Source organism: Colobus angolensis, unplaced genomic scaffold, assembly GCF_000951035.1.
Source record: "Colobus angolensis palliatus isolate OR3802 unplaced genomic scaffold, Cang.pa_1.0 Scaffold110, whole genome shotgun sequence".
Lineage (NCBI taxonomy): Eukaryota > Metazoa > Chordata > Mammalia > Primates > Cercopithecidae > Colobus > Colobus angolensis.
Window position 1 is genome coordinate 432,310 of NW_012112031.1, and position 22,288 is coordinate 454,597.

The window sequence follows — 22,288 nt, forward strand, 5'->3', positions numbered from 1 at the left end:
AAAAAAAAAAAAAACCTGAAATGGGCAGCTGAGTACACGTGAAGCTAACCTTGTCCTAAGAAGCGCCCAGAGCTTCTCATGAGCGAATATCCCTACAATCCTTTTTTACTTCTTTGATCTTCATTTTCCTCATGTAATAAACAGGACTAATGGCTTTCTAATATCTACTCCCTCCCTGCAGTTATATCAGATGACTAAGGAATATGAGGTTCTCCAAGAAAAGTACTTTACAAATAAGCATCTGATGACTAGCAGACAGCCACAAAATGTGAAGACATTAAAATCAGGAGCGGAATTCCTACAGAAAGTGATGGGCAAAAGCTGGGGCTGCTACTCCCAATTACTTCCTACGTTTCTTTTATGGAACACAAAGAAAAAATAATTAAGATATTTCCAATTATTGAATTACAGAGCACAGGCTGGAAATGTTCCTTGGATCAGTAAATGAATGTATGTCCCCATCTCCACCCACTGAGTAGGGTCAGGCTCCTTGCCCCTGAATGCTTCAGTGTATTTCTGCCTTGAACAATTCTTTCTCTTGAAATGGCTCAAATAATAGAGAAAAGGGCTTGTATGGGTTCTTTCCTGTCAGACACACGCCAGGCGTAGAGACGGCATCTGCTACAGTTGGAAGCGTGAGCTAAAAGCAGCTCCCCAAGCAGGAGGACCACCGAGCGGGAGAAAGCTTATTACATGAGAAGTGCAACCAGCAGCTCCCACGTGAAATGCTGTGGGCTCTGCAGACACAACACACACAGCTCTGCTACCAGAGAGCTCAAGGGCATTAATTCCGAAGAGTGGGCTTACGGCTGGTAACAGTGAGGCTCCGCACTGTGTCACTCCGAGAATTACATAAGCCGGTGGATGCTCCGCCCAGTTGTCTTTTCACCAAACCAAAACCAGTAAGTTATGTAACAATCCTAAAAACACTGTGGCAGGAGGATTTTTTAAAAATATAGCCATGAGAAAAAAGGAATTGACAGGGCAGACAAGATAGAAGGTTTGACCTACATTAAATTAAGCCCAAACAAATCCTCCCTTTCTGAGGCTGGAAGGAAACAGAGGAGGAACTGCCACCACCTTGGGACATTTAAAATCCAGGATGGTCTCATCACCCTGAGCCTGCAGCAGACGGATCTGCAGCTGCCAGCGGGCACGACAGGAATGACAACTGCGTGGTGACCGGGGTGGGCATGAGCTCGGCAAGGATGCTGGTCATCTCTAAAGACGGGGAAACGCAGAGCAGTACCTTGGTGCCCTGGGAAGGAAACGCTTCTTCAAAATCGGCCAGGATTTGCTGTCCTAACTCAGTCTGCGCAGCCTTCACTCTGTGAGGAAGAGAGAACATATCATCACCTGGCACAATATCCTTATGTCACTACACACCGATTCACAGGGTCGGAGGGGCTGAAGTCTTTCCAGAAAGGCCAGGAAGGGTCCAGAGACGTCCACGAGGTGAGAGGTCACACACTAGTTAAGTGGCAGGTTGATGAGCAGGACCCAGGCACCCAAGGTATTCTCAGGGTGAATCTTCTATATCCCCAAAATGCTTCTAGGCCAACCCTTTCCCTGAGGTCCTACGTGTTCATCTTTACACAGCTCCACTGGGGGTAGTCGTACTGTGGGAAAATGTTACAGAATCACATCCACAACAAATATAAATCTAGTCAGGCACAGTGGCTCACGTCTGGAATCCCAGCATGTGGGAGGCTGACGTGAGAGGGTCGCTTGAGGCCAGGATTTCAAGACCAGCCTGAGCAACATTAGAGAGATCCTGTCTCTACAAAAAAAACAAACTAAAATAAAAATTACCCAGGTGTGGTGGCACACACCTGTACTCGGGAGGCTGTGGTGGGAGGATCTCTTGAGCCCAGGACTTTGAGGATACACAGAGCCACAGCACTCCAGCCTGGGTGACAGAGAGAGACCTTGGCTCTCAAACAAAACACTAACAAACAACAACAAATAAATCCATTTTGGATTACTGGTATAACTGCTGTCCTACTCCCTGGAGTACAGAATGGGAAGAGGGCTCCATAGTGTTTTAGGGTGTTTTGTAAAAAATTATTATGGGTATATAATCATTATATATATATTTATAGGGTACACCTGTGAAGTTTTGATACAGGCATATGATGTATAATGATCAAATCAGGGTAACTGGGGTATCCACCACCCCAAGTTGTTACTTCTCTGTGTCAGGAACATTCCAATTCCAATCTTTTAGTTATTTTTAAATATACAATAAATTATTAACTGTAGTGGCCCTACTGTTCTACCAAATACTACAACTTATCATTCTAACTGTATTTTTGTCCCCACTAACCGTCCCACTTTCTCCCCACCTCCCTGCTACGCTTCCCAGCCTCTGGGACCCATCGTTCTACTCTCTATCTCCATGAGTTCAGTTCTGAAAATGTTCAGCTCCCACATACAAGTGAGGACGTGAGGAGTTTGTCTTCCTGGGTCTGGCTGATTTCATCTCACATCACATCCAGTTCCATCCATGTAGTTGTAGTGTTTTGGGTTTCTTGTTAATCCAGAAACCAACAAGCTCATAAGTTTTTAAACAAATGAATGAAGAGAATGTCTTCCATAGTAAAAACAAAAAGATACAAGTGACAAAATGAACTGCTAAAGGAAAGTGAGGGCCACTGAATGATGATTTAAGTTCAGAAGTTTGTGAATATGAAAATGGAACAGCAAGGAAAACCAGTTAGAAAGGGGAGGCCGGTACTCAACAGTGGCTGCGAGTGTACTAGGAGCTCAAGAACCACGCGTGGACTTGAATGCAAGGGCAGAAAGGAGAAGCGGATAGGATGGAAAGCAGCTGTGGATCACGCCCCACGATCAATCACACCCCCGCCATCGATCATGCCCCCGCCATTGATCACGCCCCGCCATCGATCACACCCCCACAATCGATCACGTCCCCGCCATCGATCACGCCACCATCGATCACGCCCCAATCGATCACACCCCCACAATCAATTGTGCCCCCGCCATCGACCACGCCCCCGCCATCGACCACGCCCCCACAATCAATCACACCCCACAATCAATCACGCCCTGCATTCGATCACGCCCCCATAATCAATCACACTCTCTGCATCCCCCACCAGCTGCCTCATGTTGGTGGCCACCTTGCACCAGCCAGCCTAGCAGAGCTAGAGTGGAGCAAGACTCTCCGGCCCTGTTGGACTTCCTGAGCCTGAGGCAAATACTGTCTGGTTCCCAAAAATGCCTTAAAAGAGCACACTTCCATTCTTGGTCTCCGCCCTGCTCCTTCAGAATCAACTTTATGAAGTTTCTGGAAATAGCCAACAGCTCAAAACCACAATTTCTTTGGCTGCTAAGGAGTGTCTGGCAACCTGCTGAGATCTTCTTTTCAAATGAGGGGATAGGCATGACCCAAAACAGTCTGTTTTTTCTGTGGCATGGTTATAATTACACCTTATTCCAAATACCTTCCAAGGTTTTTCCACTATCTTCAAAACTTTTAAAATCACTCTTAGAGGTGGCTTTGTAGCCTTTTGAGTCAGTTTTCAAGGGGGCCAGAAATGATCCAGATGAGGCTATTACTGGAATAGCCCCCACCTCCAGATCGGAATCAGGGCCATACATCTAGAGCTGTCCAATAGACAATGGGAGACATTCCTTGGGTGTGAACTTTGACATGAGAGAAAAGAATAAAATCGTACTTCAGAGCTTCTCGTGATTCTCATGTCATGAGGCAGCACACAGCCTCCTGTGGTGCCAGGTCACAAGACAGCTTCCAGAGGCGCAGGCCCCGTGTTCCTACCTCCTTCTTGGAAGCACGCAGACAGCACCAGTTCCCTCCTAAGCCACAGGGAGCTTACAGCAGGCACTTTTCATGGTTAGAAGAGAAAGGAGTTCTCTTCACAGGGGAAGTGCCACCACTGGCCAGAGCACCCACAGTCACATTCTCAGGACCACTGACCATCTCAGTGACACTGGTGGGCCCGGCCCTGCCTCTGGCCCGAACTATTCCCTACTCCATATTCTTGATGACTCTGAAACTGAGGTGGCAGAAAGGAGAACCACAGCCTAGGATGGCACTTGGTATCACCAGAGACAAAAAAGAGGAAAAATGACCAGCCTCTGACTTGTAGACCTCCTTGCCATGTTCTTCATTTTCAAAGTCACCTCCTGAGATGGGCTAGACTTGGCTATGTGACTAGTGAGCCGCATAATCATGTCACTTCCTCTCCGTGGGTCACAACTTCAAATAGCTGTGAAATAAGAGGGTGGGGCGAGCGGCCTGTACTAGATGATTCCATGTCCTCTCCAGTGCCGATTATTCCACAACACCCATCTTACGGTGCTGACTGGCTTCACAGGTGGCCAAAGGTTAGATGTGTGCTTAAAACTGGAGCAGAAGGATACGCTTCTGCATATCAATGTCAATGTTTCCAACAGCAGGTTTCTTTCTTTTCTCTTTTTTTTTTTTTTTTTGAGACGAAGTCTTGCTCTTGTCCCCCAGGCTGGAGTGCAATGGCGTAATCTCGGCTCACTGCAACCTCCACCTCCTGGGTTCAAGTGATTCTCCTGCCTCAGCCTCCCGAGTAGCTGGGATTACAGGCGCCTGCCACGACGCCCGGCTGATTTTTTGTATTTTTAGTAGAGACGGGGTTTCACTATGTTGGCCAGGCTGGTCTTGAACTCCTGACCTCAGGTGATCTGCCAGCCTCGGCCTCCCAAAGTGCTGGGATTACAGGCATGAGCCACCGCGCCCGGCCTCTACCAACAGCAGTTTTTGAAGGGGCTATCAATGATTCAGATGAAAGAGCACCTATTCCCTCAGAGACATTACTGATGGTATCCACAGACCCAGACCTCAATCCCATGCACTTTCAGGGTGAGATGTAAATTGCAGTCTTCACAATCAATTGCTTAAATAGGATTCTAGAAAGAAGTCAGCAGACTTGAAAGAATGCATCTTTGGCCTCATTCCTTTAAACTCCTTCCTCTTCTAACCATGAAAAGTTCCTACTATAAAGAGGTAGCTCTACTGATAACCGTCAGCAAAGCAGATATATGTGCTGAACTATCAAGATTTCCTAGTCATTCCTTTCTCTTCAGACTGAAGTAGAGTGGTGCATTCGTGGCTCGCTGCAGTCTCAACCTCCCGGGGTCAAGTGATCCTTCTCTCAGCCTCCTGAGTAGCTGGGACTGAAGGTGTGCACCTCCATGCACAGCTAATTCTTATATTTTTTGTACAGATGGAGTTTTGCCATGTTGCCCAGGCTGGTCTCAAACTCCTGGGCTCAAGCGATCTGCCCACTTCAGCCTCCCAAAGTGCTAGGATTACAGGCGTGAGCCACCACGCCAACTGATTTCCTAGTCATTCAGAAATCATGAGCTGGGCAGGACTGTCCGTTTCCAGGTTGAGTTCTTTTTTCACTCCACCACGAGACCTGCTAAGCCTTTCTCACATTATAAGAGGTTAGAAATGGCTGTGAAAAATATATTTTAGTTCAAGAGTTTCATGGTTTTCAAGAGAATGTAAGAATCTTCCATTCTTTGTTGGGAAATACTGACTGACGATTAGAAACATTCACTTTCATGGGCATGCTTAGGCCAGGAGGATCTGAAATGTAAAGACACTAAAGAAAAAACTCTTTCCTTCAATGCTACAGCAAGCATGGAAGCATTTGCCAGAAGGGTAGTTGGAAGAATCAGCTATACTCGAATCGAGACTCATGAACTTCCATTTCAAATGTGCAGGCAAAGATTTCAGAACACAACTTTTCACATGACTTCCACAATTTACAGACAGCAAGAAAGTAAATTCGAGACACGGAAGCAATGCAGAGGGTAGTAACCTGCCTGCCATCTCCCGCCCCTCACAACAAATAGCTATTTCTATCATTTCCAGATGGTTCTACCACCGCCACGTAAACATAAGAGAAGAAAAATTCACCAGAAAGGATGCCAAAAATAAGAAGTCTGGACTTTTCTCAAACTTTTAGTACCTCTTAAAAAAACAATTCTAGTCAAGCACTGAAAATAAGAAGCTGTCTCCTCTTGGCTCTTTTTAGTGTTACTTTTTTTTTTTCTGAGACGAGTCTGCTCTCTTGCCCAGGCTGGAGTGCGGTGGCACAGTCTCGGCTCACTGCAGCCTCCACTTCCGGAGATTAAGTGATTCTCCCACTGCAGCCTCCCAAGTAACTGGAACCACAGGCACACACCACCATACTGGCTCCCTTTTTGTATTTTTGGTAGAGACAGGGTTTCACCATGTTGCCTAGGCTGGTCTCGAACTCCAGAGCTCAAGCGATCTACCTGTCTCAGCCTCCCAAAGTGCTGGGATTACAGGTGTGAGCCACCAGGTCCAGCCTTTTTAGTGTTACTTAATAGCACATATTCTGTATTAACCTACACCAAATTATTGCAAACAGAGATTGTGAAATGAACTAAAAGTAAATCCTCCTGTGTTTGCAGCAACCCTACGTGATAATGAACGTTTGGAGCACTGAAATATATTCATAGAATGTTGGATTTTCTATTTTTAAGGGAATGTGATTACAACAGTCATTACAAAGTTCCTTCAAATTTTTAAAACTATCTCTTTGGAAAAGTGTTGAAAAGCGAAGAGCCCACCAAAAGTACAGGCAGCAAAAGCAAAAAGAAACAAGTGTGACTACATCAAACTAAAAAGCCCATTAGAGAAATGCAAGTCAAAACCACGATGCAGTATCACCTCACAACCCAGTGGGGGCGCCTTTTCATGCTTATTGGCCATTTACGTATCTTCTTTGGAGAAACGCTTATTCAAACCCTTTGCTTGCTTTTTAATTGAGTTGTTCGGCTTTTTGTTGCTGGTTTTTAGGAATTCTTTGTATATTCTAGATACTAATCCATTATCAGATAAATGATTTGGAAATATTCTTCCCATTCTGTGTGTTGCCATTTTACCCTGCTGATAGACAAGTTTTAAAATTTTTCATAAAGTCCAGTTTATCTGTTTTTCTTTTGCTGCCTAGGACTTTGGTGCCATATCCAAGAAGCTGCTGCCAAGTTCAGGGCTGTGAAGATCTGCTCTTTGTTTTCCTCTCCGAGTTTTAGAATTAGGTTTTACATCTAGCTATAGATCCATTTTGAGTTATTAATGAATCCCTACACTCATTTCTGCCAAATAAAAGTTAGTTCTCTCATGTTCCTGCCATGCACAACGCCCTCCTTTACACCAACTGGAGATCGGCTCCCACACACATCTCGGTTGAGAGCGTGGCCACTGCCTGATAAGGGTCTTATCTTTTCTAATCCAGAACATACTCCTACTATCCAGACTCCTGGACCTCTGTAAACCACTAGCCTTTTACAAAATACAAGTGAGATCATGCTCCCCACGTTGAAAATCTTTCACTGTCCACAAAATAAAAAATAAAGTATTTAGCAAGGCATATAAAATCTGACCCCATCTACCTACACAGCCTTCTCTCTCTCTGCTGCCTCCAAACTCCTTGAGACTCCCTCTTCTTTCTCGCCCAGCTTACTGTCACGTTGGTAAGATGCCACCCATTCTTCTAAGATTCCGATTACAATGGAATTTGTCTATGCCCCCTGCCCTCAGCCCCTGCTTCAGCTGAGATCCTGCTATGCCTTGTGCAGCATATACCATGGTTTTGTTACATCTGTTACGCTGGAATCTTCTATTAATGTCTTTCTTCTCCATACAAAAATGGCAAACTCTTTGAAGGCAGAGAGTGTGTATTTCTTATTTTTGTGCCTTCAGTCCCCTAGCAAAGGGCCTAGGATGTAGAAAATGCAGGGTAAGTATCTGTCACATAAATGAAGAAAAGAACAAATGAGTGTGAAAGAGATCAACTCTGAATCATCCTGCGAGCAGGAGTAGGAGGGACTGCCTTCCTCCTCCTCCCTCATCTGCTGACAGCAAATCTGCCTGCTCCATCCAAGCTCCTTCCTTCTCGCAGCTCATAAAGTCCTGTTCGCCTGCTTTCTTGGCTGCCTCACAGTCCAGTCTGATAAGGCGATCAGCCGGCTCTAGGTGTGAGGGGTAGGAAGGAGGAGGGAAAACGTTGCGGTTTCCCTACTGTTCTGCCAAGCTCTGCTCCAACATTCCCTAATAGTTCTTTGGCATTTCCATGACAAGATGCACACTGATGCCCCCAAGCCTTAGAAATAAGAAAAAGATTTTCATAAAAATCCAAATCCAGGCAAGAAAAGTGGTAGACTAGAAGCCTGAGGACTTCCTGGTAGGAAGGATGACAGAAAATCACTGCCCAAAAATGCTTCTCGAAAATGAAAGACATGAAGGTGGTGATACCAGAAGCAGGATGGGGCCCTGGGTCTGCTGCCAGCAGGGCATGCTGTGCCCTGTGATAGGAGGAATCAGCCGCTGTCCACGTCTGGGTCTGCTGCCAGCAGGGCATGCTGTGCCCTGTGATAGGAGGAATCAGCCGCTGTCCACGTCTGTACCCACACCGTGAATGCTCACGCCAGGTGGCAGGGGTGGGCCTCTGGGTCTGAGAACTTCAGCAGTAGCCAGAGGGGCTGCCAACACCCAGGAAGACCAGTGAGCCTCCAAGCCTAGGAGATCAGTCGCTGGGACACCCACCTGGCAGGTTTCTCCAGGTCTGGCCCCCCTCACTTTGAAAGAGCTGTCTGTGATATCACTTGGCCAAGCAGCAATTCCCACTTCTCGTCCACGAGCAGGTAGCAGCTAAAGAGCATTCTTGATCAGACTAACAGAGAATGTCAAAATAAAAACAAGGCCGGGTGCGGTGGCTCACACCTGTCATCCCAGCACTTTGGGAGACTGAGGCAGGTGGATCACTTGAGGTGTGAGGAGTTTGAAACCAGCCTGGCCAACATGCCGAAACCCCGTTTCTACTAAAAATATAAAAATTAGCTGGGCGTGGGTGGTGGGCACCTGTAGTTCCAGCTACTCAGGAGGCTGAGGCAGGAGAATTTCTTGAACCCAGGAGGCGGAGAATGCAGTGAGCAGAGATCGTGCCACTGCACACTCCAGCCTGGGTGATGGAGTGAGACTTAGTTTCAAAAAATCAATGAATACAATATAAATGAGCTTTCAACGCCGGGCGCGGTGGCTCAAGCCTGTAATCCCAGCACTTTGGGAGGCCTAGACGGGTGGATCTCGAGGTCAGGAGATCGAGACCATCCTGGCTAACACAGTGAAACCCCGTCTCTACTAAAAAAATACAAAAAAAAACTAGCCGGATGAGGTGGCGGGCGCCTGTGGTCCCAGCTGCTCGGGAGGCTGAGGCAGGAGAATGGCGTAAACCCGGGAGGTGGAGCTTGCAGTGAGCTGAGATGCAGCCACTACACGTTCCAGCCTGGGTGACAGAGCGGGACTCCGTCTCAAAAATAAATAAATAAATGAGCTTTCAGCTAAGAATCACCAAACATTTGAGAAATGCTAAAGAGAGAGAACTGTCACGCTGAACAAACTGAAGATCTTACACTAGGGACAGAGAAATGGAACAGGCAGCCCAGCACTTTAACATACAGATAATTTCTATTCTGTGGGAGAGATATGAGAATATTATGCCCATGAGAAAAGAATCAGCTAGATATGCTGGAAATTAAAAAGCTGGATTGTTAAAATAAAAATTCAACAGCTGGGCCAAACAGCAGACTAGATGCAAGTGAAGAATAAATTAAAACAGGAAGACTGGGTTGAGGAACTCTTTCAGAAAGCAGTTCAAAAGGACAGAGAGACGGAAAGCACGAAAGGAAAATTAAGAGACATGGCAGCAGATCTAGAAGCTCCAATGTTCACGTAACAAGAATTCCACAAGGAAAGAATGCAGAGACCAAGTTGTAGAGACTACCCAAAGAAAGGAATAAAGGAGAATAATTTCTTAGAGTATGAGAAACTCAGGAGTCTTCAGATGAAGAATACAACTGGGGCTAGGTACAGTGGCTCACGTCTGTAATCCCAGCACTTTGGGAGGATGAGGAAGGAGGATCACTTGAGCCCAGGAGTTCAAGACCAGCCTGGGCAACACAGGAAGATCTCACCTCTACAGAAAAATGTTAAAAATCAGCCAGGCATGGTGGTATTTGCCTGCACTCCTGGCTACTCAGGAGGTGGAGGCAGGAGGATGTCTTCAGCCCAGGAGTTCCAGGTTGCAGTGAGCTATGACCACGCCACTGCACTCCAGCCTGGGCAACACAGCAAGACTCTGTCTCAAAAAAACAAAGCAAAACGCTCATCTTACTAGCTACAAGGGAAATGAAAATTAAAGGAACTAGATACCGTTTTCAACCATCAGAGAGAGGAAAATGAAGAACAACAACATCACGTGTGGCTGAGGGTGCCGGGAAAGGTGCTCTTAGCTGAGGGTGCAGGGAAAGGCGCTCTCACAATTCACAGACTGCACTACAAGTATACAAAGCTCGCTGCAGGGCAAATGGGCAGTAGTTACTAAAATTTTAAATGTATATAAACCTATAACCCAGAATCTGTCCTAGAGAAATACTTGCATATGTGCAAATGGGGGCATATTTTAAGATTTAGAAACAAACGATCTAATGCTATACCTGTGGCGTATTATACTACAGGATTCTGTGCATCAATTCCAGAGAATGAAGCAGGTCTATACACACTGACGTGAAAAAAAATCTAAAAAATTCCAGAGAATGAAGTAGGTGTATACATACTGATGTGAAAAACAAATATCTAAAATACATGTGGTTGAAAACAAAAAGCAGTTTTTAGAATAAAGCGTAAGGTATGAAACCATTTAGTTAAAACAAAGCAAAACCAAAACCATTAACTGAAACTACAGATTTATGTAAATACACACATAAAAATCGAGAGCGATATCCATTAAACTGATAACAGTTACCACCTCTGGAGAGAACAATGAGATTCTGAGGTCTAGGTAAAGGGAACTTAGGCTTCATCTGTATATATATTTGACGCCTCCCAGGTTCAAGTGACTCTCCTGCCTCAGCTTTCCAAGTAGCTGCGATTATAGGCAACCGCCACCATGTCCAGATAATTTTTGCATTTTTAGTAGAGATGGGGTTTCAACATGTTGGTCAGGCTGGTCTCGAACTCCTGACCTCGGGTGATCCACCCGCCTTGGCCTCCCAAAGTGCTGGGATTCCAGGTGTGAGCCACAGGTCCCGGCCGTGGCTCACTGTATTTTCTAAAGACCATCACAGCAATCTATCCCATCCCACGTGCTTTTTGTAACGATGTGACTTTGACATTCCTCTCGTTAGCGTTAGTGGGTGGGAGAAGACTATGTTCCTTCCTCTTGAATCTTAGCAGCCCTGTGACTATGGCAGAAGTGATGCTATGAAATTTCCAAGGCTTGTTTCTCTTGGGACGCTCATTCTTGGAACCAGCCACCTTAACATGAGGAAGTTCAAGAAGCCCATGGAAGACAACACAGAATCCCAGCCCAGGCCTGGCTGAGCTCCCAGCTGACAGCAAGTACCAAGGTGCCAGCCATGAGAGGGAGCCAGTGCATCCTCCAGTCCCTCTTGAGCTGCCTCGGCTAATGCTGCATGGAGCAGGGATGAGCCGGTCCTCCTGAGCCAGGCCAAATTATACATGCAAAACAATTACTGTTTTAAGCTACTAAGTTTTGTGCTGGTTTGTTACAAAGAAATAGATACCTAGAACAGTTTCCCTCACAAATGGGGACAGCTGAGAGTTGTCCATATACACAACTGCAAACTATCTACCATAGGCAGCTTTAGAGGACACGGTAAGGAGTATCATGGGGGATGCCTGCACCAGACACAGTCAGATCAGGTAGCATCTGAGGTTTCTTCACACAATAGGATTCTGTAGTGAACATGCTGAGTTAAGTGCTTAAGCACCTCCTAGCACCAGGTCCTTTTCTGAAGGCAAGATCACTTCCTCCGGGCACGGTTTACCTTTCGGAAAGCTGCCGTATCTGTGGAATCCCCATAGACTTTTCCTCCGGGGACAGTTTACCTTTCGGAAAGCTGCCGGATCTGTGGAATCCCCATATACTTGTGGAAGTGTTCCAGGACATTCATCACACCCTGAAGGAGATTAGCAACTTCTCCGTACTGTCTTCGCCTGGTCATGGCTCTGCAAGGAAAGAATAAAAGTCTAGAAAAACACTAAGGACACAAGACACAGACACAGAACAACCTACTCTAGCTCTCAAACAGACATCAACTCAGCTGAATCAACATTCACTGAGTGCTGAGTATATAAGCTGCTGTGTGTTGTGGGAGGCAAAAAACAGGATCTGGTCCAAATCCTCAAGGTGACATCATATAGTAAGGCAGAGAGTCAAGTACACATCTAACTAGTATAAAATAGGATGAACTATGTTCTAAACAGAAGTGCACGTTATGTGCTATGGTGGGAAGAATGTGTGAGTGATTTAATTCTCATTCGGTGTGGGGATGGGAATCTGGGAAGACGATGGATTTAGAATTTGGGTTGGATATTTTGGGATTAGCAAACTTGGGACAGAGAACAGGGGTAGGGATGTTACTATCTGAGGATTACAGCCTATGAGCAAACCAAACACATCTTTCCAGGACAAAACAAAGGGCATGGCCAGGCGCGGTGGCTCACGCCTGTAACCCCAGCACTTTGGGAGGCTGAGGCGGGTAGATCACGAAGTCAGGAGATCGAGACCATCCTGGCCAACATGGTGAAACCCCGTCTCTACTAAAAATACAAAAAATTAGCTGGGCATGGTAGCAGGTGTCTGTAATCCCAGCTACTCAGGAGGCTGAGGCAAGAGACTCGCTTGAACCTGGGAAGCGGAGGTTTCAGTGAGCCGAGATCGTGCCACTGCACTCCAGCCAGGAAGACAGTGTGAGACTTCATCTCAAAACCAAAAACAAACAACAACAACAAAAACAAAAATACAGAAAGGGCACGGCTTTAAATATTAACTGAAATCTGCAGGTTCTGAGGCATCTGTGTCACAGACCTCTACTTTCCCTATTGCGAAGGTTAATGTCGCTTCAATAAAAGGATGCTGATAAAATCAAGTTACACACAGGGAGGAAATATAAACTATTAGATCTAAATTTTTCATTAGGGTTGGACTATTTCATTAAATTTATAATTTATGATTTTCCATAAGAGACATTGAAAAAGACAGGATCAAGTTCAAGCCAAGGTGTTACACTGCTACCAACATTGCTATCACTGCCTGTTCTCACCACCACCTGTTCCCACCAGCGCCTGTTCTCACTACCGCCTGTTCCCACCAGCACCTGTTCTCATAACCGCCTGGTCTTAACCACTGCCTGGTCTCACCACCACCTGTTCTCACCACTGCCTGTTCTTACCACTGCCTGGTCTCACCAGTACCTGTTCTCACCACCGCCTGGTCTCACCACTGCCTGGTCTCACCAGCGCCTGGTCTTAACCACCGCCTGGTCTCATCAGCACCTAGTCTCACCACTGCCTGGTCTCACCAGTGCCTGTTCTCACCAGCACCTGTTCTCACCAGCACCTGGTCTCACCACCACCTGGTCTTAACCACCGCCTGGTCTCACCACTGCCTGGTCTGATGGTTTGGTGGACACCCACCACCCAAGAAGGAACAAATGTGACTGCCCTCTGGTCTCCCTCTGGCCCCTGCTCTCACTGCTCACAGGGGAGTGGACCGGGGGTCCCTGGAGCTCATACAATACCTAGAGAGGTCAGGAAGGGGCCCGCCCCTCCTCCTCTTTCCCTCAAGGCACTCTCCCACTTCCCCCACCCAGGACTTCGAATGCTGTATCTCAGTTTCTGTGAAGATGAGCTTTCCCTGTCCACACACAGAATCCCACTAAGCCTGGAGCAGGGGGAGTCCCCAGTCTGAGATGGGCCACAGAGGTGAGCTGAAGTGTCAGAATCTCGCTACTAAAGGAGGCTTCAGATTGCTTCTTTGTAGTAAATAACCAGCTCTTCCTTCTAATACTATTTCTAATGTTCTGATGTATCATTCCCTCTACAAACCAAATGGAAAGCTAATAAAAAGTAAATTGAAAAAAAGTGGTTTGAATGACTGAGTTCTGTCTCCTATATAGGGTCTCTTTGATGACAGCACAACTCAGCCCAATGCAAGTAGGAAACTCGCCGAGGCAGAAGCAGCCAGGAGTGAATGTGGGCCCGCGTCCCTCTGTCTGCCATGACGGTACAGAGCTGCAGCCTGAAGATGGGCCATATTCTCGGAGTCATTCTGAGAGGCTTCCTGGGCCCCTTCTGACCAGCTGCCAGTGTTCGTCAGGTTTTGAACACCAGAGGGCACAAAGCAAAAATGCTGACTGGACACTTGAAGCCAATTTGCAGAAGGTGGGACGGGATGGTGAGACTTTCCCGGCTGAGAAGTAAACAGGCTGACAACACCATTTTCTCTATGTGACACATTTCCTGTGGCCCCAGAAGAAAAAGTTGGCATTGCTTACTCGAGGGAGTCGACACCTCCTGCCAGCATGTGCAGGTGGTTCAGTGTGGTGATTGAGGTGGTCAGGTGGCGTTTGGCGTGATCTAATTGCTTAATATCACGGGTGATTTCTTTCACCTAAACATTGAAAAACCAAAGAGAGAAAGGAAGACAGTTAAGAAGGATGTAAAACGCTTCTGCAAGTAACTCCCTAAGAAACGAATGCAGATGAAGCAGGGAAAAATCTCAGGTTACCAAACATTCTCACAATACAAAATCACAATAATTTCCAGCATTTAAATTTAATGTGGCATCTCTTTGGACTTTACTCGGGGTTATAAAACCTTCAGCTGTGAGCATGAAATGAACTTTATTTTTTACCCCAAATTAAATGATCCAAACAGCAATTCAGTATTGAGCATACAGGACAGAGGAGGCACACACAGCACCATTCCTCCTGAACAAGGTGAGGAAAGTGTGCCTTCTGGTGCTGACGCCGCTGGGCCGTACAAAATGCCTCAGTCAGCACATGGTACTCAGACGGTCTTTCCTAATGGAAAGAGGGCCTGAGCTTCCAGCAAAGACTTTCAAATCTCAAGAAGACTGAAATAGAAGCCCGGTAACATACGCTTAACATGTAAGTTACTAGGAGGGCAGGAGCAGTCTTCGTGGAGTGAGAAGGCAGTTTGGGGAGTAAGAGCCTGACAGTGTTGTTTCAGCAGGTCCAAGGGAAGAGACGCTGTCTCTGGGAATGCAAGTATATTTCAGTCACCAGAAAAGCATATTCAATAGAGAAGTTGGAAAAACTCCCCCACCCAGGTGAAATCATCCACTGTATTTCTTGGTCCACGCTAAGAAACTTTCTGTGTGTGTGTGTGTGTGTTTTATCACGCCACACTATTTTTAATTACGTACAAAGATCTAACACGTCATGCACGGACCATTCCACCCGCTGCTGTTTGGCTGCCAGTCTCGTCTCTCTCTTCCGCAGTGGTGAGGCGGGTACCCTTTCTTCGGGGAAGAGAAATCCATGGTTTGTTGCCAATAGTGAAAATGTTGGAAAGCCGAGAGGCAAAGCTGCTGCCACTGGCGTCTTTCACATGAACCACGTCAAAAGATCCAGGGTCCTCTCTCTGTTGGGGTCACACCAATTCTTCCTAGGTTGGCACCTCCAGTCACCATACACAGCTTACCAGTGTCGAACTTGATGAAATCAATAATCTTGCCAGTCTCCACATCAATCTGAATGGTGTCATTCACCTCGATGAGGGGTCAGGGTAGGTAGCGGACGGTGCGAGCATCATGGTCACCAGATGAGGGACTCCTTTTGTGTCCACGAAGATTTTTCTCACTTAGCACAACTTGTGCTTGGCCTCCTCAGGTGTAATACGATGTACAGCAAAGCGACCTTTGGTGTCACAGATCAAATGGAAATTCTTGCCTGTCTTGTCAAAGCTGATGACATCCATGAACCCAGCAGGGCAGGTTACATCAGTTCGGACCTTGCCATCGATCTTAATGAACCGCTGCATGCAAGTCTTCTTTCCTTAAGTCTGTTCCTTAGGAAAATGATGAGGGGGAGACACTCTCTCAACTTGGGGGACCGTGGACGGACGAGGAGCCAACACACCAGTCCATTTATCCAGCACCCAATGCTTTGGAGCTGCCATGCGCTTCAGACGCTTCCTGGCACCACGAGCCATGGCTGCGTTAGGCAAGGAACGGGGACCTCTGTCTTCCGGTGCACACAGAGAAACTTTCTCAACAGCAATTTGGTTGCCCAGGTTCTGCGATACCTGGAAGGAAGGGACTGCCCTGGATACCAAGCACAAACACTGCAGTCACGGGATAGACACATCCCAATAAAGAGAGAAACTCGGCAGTGAGTTCGTGTGCCCCGTGAACTCACAAAGGTTACGACCTGCCCAGCTCAAGTCCACACCCACAATCCTGCAAGCCTCACCTGGATCTAAGCTGCAAAAAGCCTCTTTCATGGGGACTTTCCAATCAAGCCTGCCTTCTTCCTTCTACAACCCCCAAACAACCTCTGTTTCCACTGAATTAAAAAAAAAAAAAGTTTAGGACCCACCACTACTTTACCAAATACTTGAATTTGGGGTAAAAAAAACAAACAAACAAACAAACCCCGGAGTGGTGTCACAAGCTAGATATAGAAGGCTGAAGACTGGCCCTGTAATCTGATCACCCGCGTGCTGCTCTGAAATCAGCATCCTTTTTCCTACAAAAAAAATCTCTGTATTTCTTCCAGGGTTTTTAGCTTCGGTCTAACATAGGGAGTCTTTATTTTTTATTTTTATTTATTTATTTATTTATTGAGACAGAGTCTCACTCTGTCGCCCAGGCTAGAGTGCAGTGCTGCGATCTCGGCTCACTGCAGCCTCCACCTCCCAGGCAAGTGATTCTCTGCCTCAGCCTCCAGAGCACCTGGGATTACAGGTGTGCACCATGACGCCTGGTTAATTTTTGTATTTTTAGTAGAGACACAGTTTTGCCGTGTTGGCCGGGCTGGTCCTGAACTCCTGGCCTCAAGTGATCTGCCCTCCTTGGCCTCCCAAAGTGCTGGGATTACAGGCGTGAGCCATGGTGCCCGGCCGCTTCGGGGGTCTTTAACCACCGTGTTCAAAGTCACAGTCATCTACGACTCTTCCTGGTCCCTGCATCATTAAGTCATTAAAGTCCTAAATATTATTCCTCTGCTTCATCTCAAGAATCTATCCCTTCTCTCTATTCCTTGTTCAGGCCCTCACTGCTCTGCACTGGAGCTGACTGGTCTCTTTATTCCCAGGATCTCCCATCACTCCCCATCCCACAGCCTGTGTTTCTCTAGACAAACTGAACCACAAATTTTTCCCTAAACAAAGCCTTCAATGGCAGGGCATGCCAGGGGTACTCAGATAAAACCTACACGAGACCTCCCGCGAGACAGAATGCCCATGGTTGATTCGCCTCAACAGTTGCCCATGGGCAGTGAAAACGGGCAGAGCTGAAGTGGGAGGTTTTAGAGTCAGACAGATCGAGGGCTGAACCCCAGCTCTACCACTCACCAACACTGCATCCTAGAACGTGTTTCTCAGCCTCGCGGAGTCTCAGTTTTCTCATCCATAAGATGGGTAATCACAAAGATAATAATGATCTTAAAACCTAGTTCAGAAGGTTGTTGTGAGGGCTACATTAGAGTGCTGGCACAGAGCAGCCAGCACAGTGCTGACACTGAAAGAGCTGAAGAAAGATCACTTCTCCGATGCAGGGAGGCCCCTGAAACTACTGCCACGGAATGAAAGATGAAATGCTCCTGATTACCGTAAATACAACATCGCATGCAGGACTGTGTAAAGACAATGCCGGGTTGGACTGCCAGAATGAGCCAACAGCACATGGTGTGCTTCCCCCTGCAGAGAGCCTATGAACAGACGTGCAGTCAGGGAGGTTTCACATCACCAAGATTCCTATCCCAGAAAAGCAGATGTTCATAGCTCTGGGAATGGAATGCAACCCTCGTGGAGAGCCTATAAACGGATGCATGGGGAGCGCCTGTCCACATGGATAAGATAGGGCTATAAACACCCTCAACTTGCCATGGCTCTTCTAGGCCTCTTGATGGTTAAGGCATACTCCCTTCTGAGAATTTCTGGTCTAACCGGTTGTCTAGCTTCACATCCTGTTTCTCTGGATTGTTGGTAACCAGCTTTTGCTGCAAATGTTCCTGCTGATTAATATCTTGCTAATCATAAGTTATGGAAAGACTGTGTTTCTGTTTTAAGGCTCTGTTAGAAATTACTGATGCACACACAATATTGTAAATTCTTATCTCTGTGTACTGTACTTCTGCATACAGATGTTATGTTAAAGAATTACTTCATCCCCATGTGACCATCTCACCTCATAATCAAATCACCCTAAATCCTTCACTAACCTACCCCCGGCCTCACTAAACTTAATAATAAATGCTGGCATATCCAGTGCATTGTTGGCACCATGGGATCAGAAGGTGGTGACCCCCCTGGACCCAGCTTTCACTATCTTGTGTGTGTCTATTATTTCTCGACCTGCCAATCCGCCTGGGAACAAAGAGAGAGCCCCACTGCATTGCGTGCTGCTGGCCAGATCCCGCAATACCCTCCTCACTCCCACCACTTCCTCCCTTCAGCACAGCAGCACTGCGCAGGAAAGCAAACTGCTTTAAAATAAGACATCTCACAACTTGGGAGCAAACTGTCAGTGCAAACCCCCTCGGTTGGAAGAGGAAGCATACTCCAGAACTCAGATTAGCATCATAAGGATATCAATAAATGCAATCAGCTCCAGCAAAAGCAAAGTGGGACGCTCTCACTGATCACCATGCTTTGAGGCTCCTGGGTGCTGCTGGGTGTGGTGCCCCCTTGGGGAAGGACCACAGAAAATCCAGGTCCCTAGAATATGCTCAGTGCTCTTCATATGTTTAATTTTCACAACAACCCTGTGAGGCAAATACCATTATTCTTATTTTACAGTTGAAGAAACTGGAATCCTGAGACAACTGAGAGACAGGACATTACTGAGTCCGAATCTGAACCCAGGATCCAGCACTTCCCAGCGCCTCCCACGGGGGAGAAGAGGGTGAATGAATGCTAGGTTCTCGGTCTTCAGAGCAAGCTTCTGAGCACATCACTGGGGGACACAGATTCGTCAAGGGGGAACTCAACCAAAACCACACACATGGATCATGGGCAGGGGATATCCCTCCTCCCTACATCCCTCCCTCCTCCCAGCTCCAGGACCATTCTCAGTGTGCACCAAGCTACACACCACACAGCTCGATGGAGAAATGCATGGTACCAATACCAAGAGATATTAGAGAAAGGAACATCCAAAATGACTAGGAAACTATTTTCAGAAAGGAGAAAAAAAAATTGCAGCCAGGCGCGAGGGCGCACGCCTGTAATCCCAGCACTTTGACTGTGTAAAGGCCAGGTGTGGTGGCTCACGCCTGTAATCCCAGCACTTTGGGAGGACGAGGCAAGCGGATCATGAGGTCAGGAGATCAAGACCATCCTGGCCAACGTGGTAAAACCTCATCTCTACTAAAAATACAAAAATTAGCCGGGTGTGGTAGCAGGTGCCTGTAATCCCAGCTACTCAGGCGGCTCAGGCAGAGGAATCACTTGAACCTGGGAGGCAGAGGTTGCGGTGAGCCGAGATCGCACCAACGCGCTCCAGCCTGACAATAAGGCAAGACTCTGTCAAAAAAGAAAAAAAAAAACCCAAAAAACAAAAAAACAAAAAAAGCTGCCTAATTAAACCCAGGGCTGCAAACTCAGGGCAGCAGAGATGGTGAGTCACTGCTGACCAGCAGCTCCCCTTGAATTGATCTGAATGCATTCCTAGGGGCTTGCTTTAGAGATGCAGATGACCGTGGTTGGCAGGAGGTGCCATTATTAGAAAAAGCTCCTTATTAGAATGCCTAGATGAGCAGCTCACTTCCTCTTCTGGTGCAAAAAAGTTAGGAAGAAATCAGAACTCACCATTTGCTCTGATTTTTCAGCTTTGTCTTTGATGTCTTTGATTTTGCCAAAGAGCTGCTGGATAGCTTTCTGAGCCTCTTCAAGTGCCTAGAGTAAGAGAAACACATGAAAAACAAGAGGCAGCTCGAGACAGCACTAGTCACTACACTGTAATCCATGCTAGGCACAAAAGACATTTCCATAAAGCTCTCCTGACTCGTTGTGCTTATGCCAACAATTTTTCTGTACCAAAATAGTAGAGACCTATAGCGTCCGGTATCCGCGTACAGGCAAACACTTGGGACTCTTAACCAACGTGCCTCACAAAGTTTTAACTTAAAACTAAATGATTCCCCCCATCTCAGTGATTACTGTACACGTTACTGATAACAGCAAATAGGACAAGTATATCTCTGTGTGTGGGTGTATGCAAGCAACCATGCAGAGTGACCTTCAAAGCCTCCTACAGAGGGACGGGGTAGCTCTAAATTGGGGCGAGGGAAAGCTCTGGACTTGGAAGTTCCAGATTGTGCCTTCAAAAAAGTCTGAACCGGCCGGGCGCGGTGGCTCAAACCTGTAATCCCAGCACTTCGGGAGGCCGAGACGGGCGGATCACGAGGTCAGGAGATCGAGACCATCCTGGCTAATACGGTGAAACCCCGTCTCTACTAAAAATACAAAAAAAAACTAGCCGGGCGAGGTGGCGGGCGCCTGTAGTCCCAGCTACTCCGGAGGCTGAGGCAGGAGAATGGCATAAACCTGGGAGGCGGAGCTTGCAGTGACCTGAGATCCGGCCACTGCACTCCAGCTCGGGCGACAGAGCAAGACTCCTGTCTCAAAAAAAAAAAAAAAAGTCTGAACCGTGAATGGGGACTCCAGAACTGCAACAAATCTTAAAGACTTTCATAGTAAGTCATTTGAAAACCAATGAAATGCACTTAGAAAGGAAGGCTGGGCGGGGCACAGTGGCTCATGCCTGTAATCCAAGCACTTTGGGAGGCCGAGGCAGGCAGATCACGAGGTCAGGAGGTCGAGACCATCCTGGCTAACACAGTGAAACCCGTCTCTACTAAAAATACAAAAAATTACCCAGGCGTGGTGGCGGTGCCTGTAGTCCCAGTTGCTCAGGAGGCTGAGGCAGGACAACAGCGTCAACCCGGGAGGCGGAGCTTGCAGTGAGCTGAGATCGTGCCACTGCACTCCAGCCTGGGAGACAGACAGAGCGAGAATCCGTCTCAAAAAAAAAAGGGGGGGGGCACTGAATGCTAACGGTGGCTCACACTTGTAATCCCAGCACTTCAGAGGCTGAGGCAGCAGGATTGCTTGAGCCTGGGAGTTCAAGACTAGCCTGGAGAACATGGCGAGACTCAGTCTCTGAGAAAAAAAAAAAAAAGTTAGCTAGCCAGACATGGTGGCACACGCCTGTAGTCTCAACTACCTGGGAGGCTGAGGTGGGAAGATTACTTGAGCCTGGGAGGTCAAGGCTGCAGTGAACTGTGATCATGCCACTGCACTCCAGCCTGGTGACTGAGCGAGACCTTGTCTCAAAAAACAAGCAAAAAGCTAATGGTGAGCCCAGTATTTCCACTGACATAAAAGCCTGCAAAGACGGATGCTATACAATAAAAGTATTACAACACGGCTGCAGCTTCTGCCAGGAGGGGAAGCAAGATGAGGGCAGTTGTGAGACGTGGAGCCCAGAAAGTGTCTGTGAGCGCCAGCAGCCCGTGGACGTGCACAGACCATATGCACTGTAATAAAGACGATGAATTCCTGCGGCAGTTATAGTACTAGGCACGAGTCGGCATCTCCTTAACTCACTCCTTCAGTCATTCAATGAGTATTTACTGAATGCCTCCCATACACCAGGCTTGATTCTGAGCATTGGGAATCCAATGGGAAACAAGACAGTATGGTCCCTCTCTCTGTCCTCAAGGAACGAACTTACTTTGAGAAGGAAGTAAGGGGGAGGAGATCCTGGAAAAACAACAAAATAAAGAAACAAGTGTGTCTTTATTTTGGACACACAAGTGTTCCCAAGTATGACAGGTGTGGTGAAGTTATGCAGAGTGATGAGAATAAGGGAGATGGTGGTCACGGAAGGTCTCCTGAGAAAGAGCACTCGAATCAGGGCTGCGGGATGAGGAGGTGTCAGAATTTGTAGATTTGGAGTAACAGGATTTTTTTTTTTTTTTTGACATGGAGTCTCGCTCTGTCGCCCAGGCTGGAGTGCAATGGCGCCATCTCAGCTCACTGCAACCTCTGCCTCCCGGGTTCAAGCAATTCTCCTGCCTCAGCCTCCTGAGTAGCTGGGACTACAGGCGCCCACCATGACACTCAGCTAATTTTTTGTATTTTTAGTAGAGACGGGGTTTCACCATGTTAGCCAGGATG

The 22,288-nt window shown here is 47.1% G+C and overlaps 1 protein-coding gene across 1 annotated transcript in view; it reads right to left on the reverse strand.

Moving 5' to 3' along the window:
* VPS53 (vacuolar protein sorting 53 homolog (S. cerevisiae)) overlaps positions 1-22,288 on the reverse strand; it is a 166,343-nt gene that overhangs the window by 92,113 nt on the left and 51,942 nt on the right. Inside the window, exons 5-9 of the mRNA XM_011956193.1 lie at positions 19,916-20,002; positions 14,416-14,531; positions 11,966-12,085; positions 1,116-1,328; positions 808-881 (exon numbers count right to left, since the gene is read on the reverse strand). Of these exons, the coding sequence (XP_011811583.1) occupies positions 808-881; positions 1,116-1,328; positions 11,966-12,085; positions 14,416-14,531; positions 19,916-20,002 (610 nt within the window). The remainder of the gene's footprint in view (positions 1-807; positions 882-1,115; positions 1,329-11,965; positions 12,086-14,415; positions 14,532-19,915; positions 20,003-22,288) is intronic.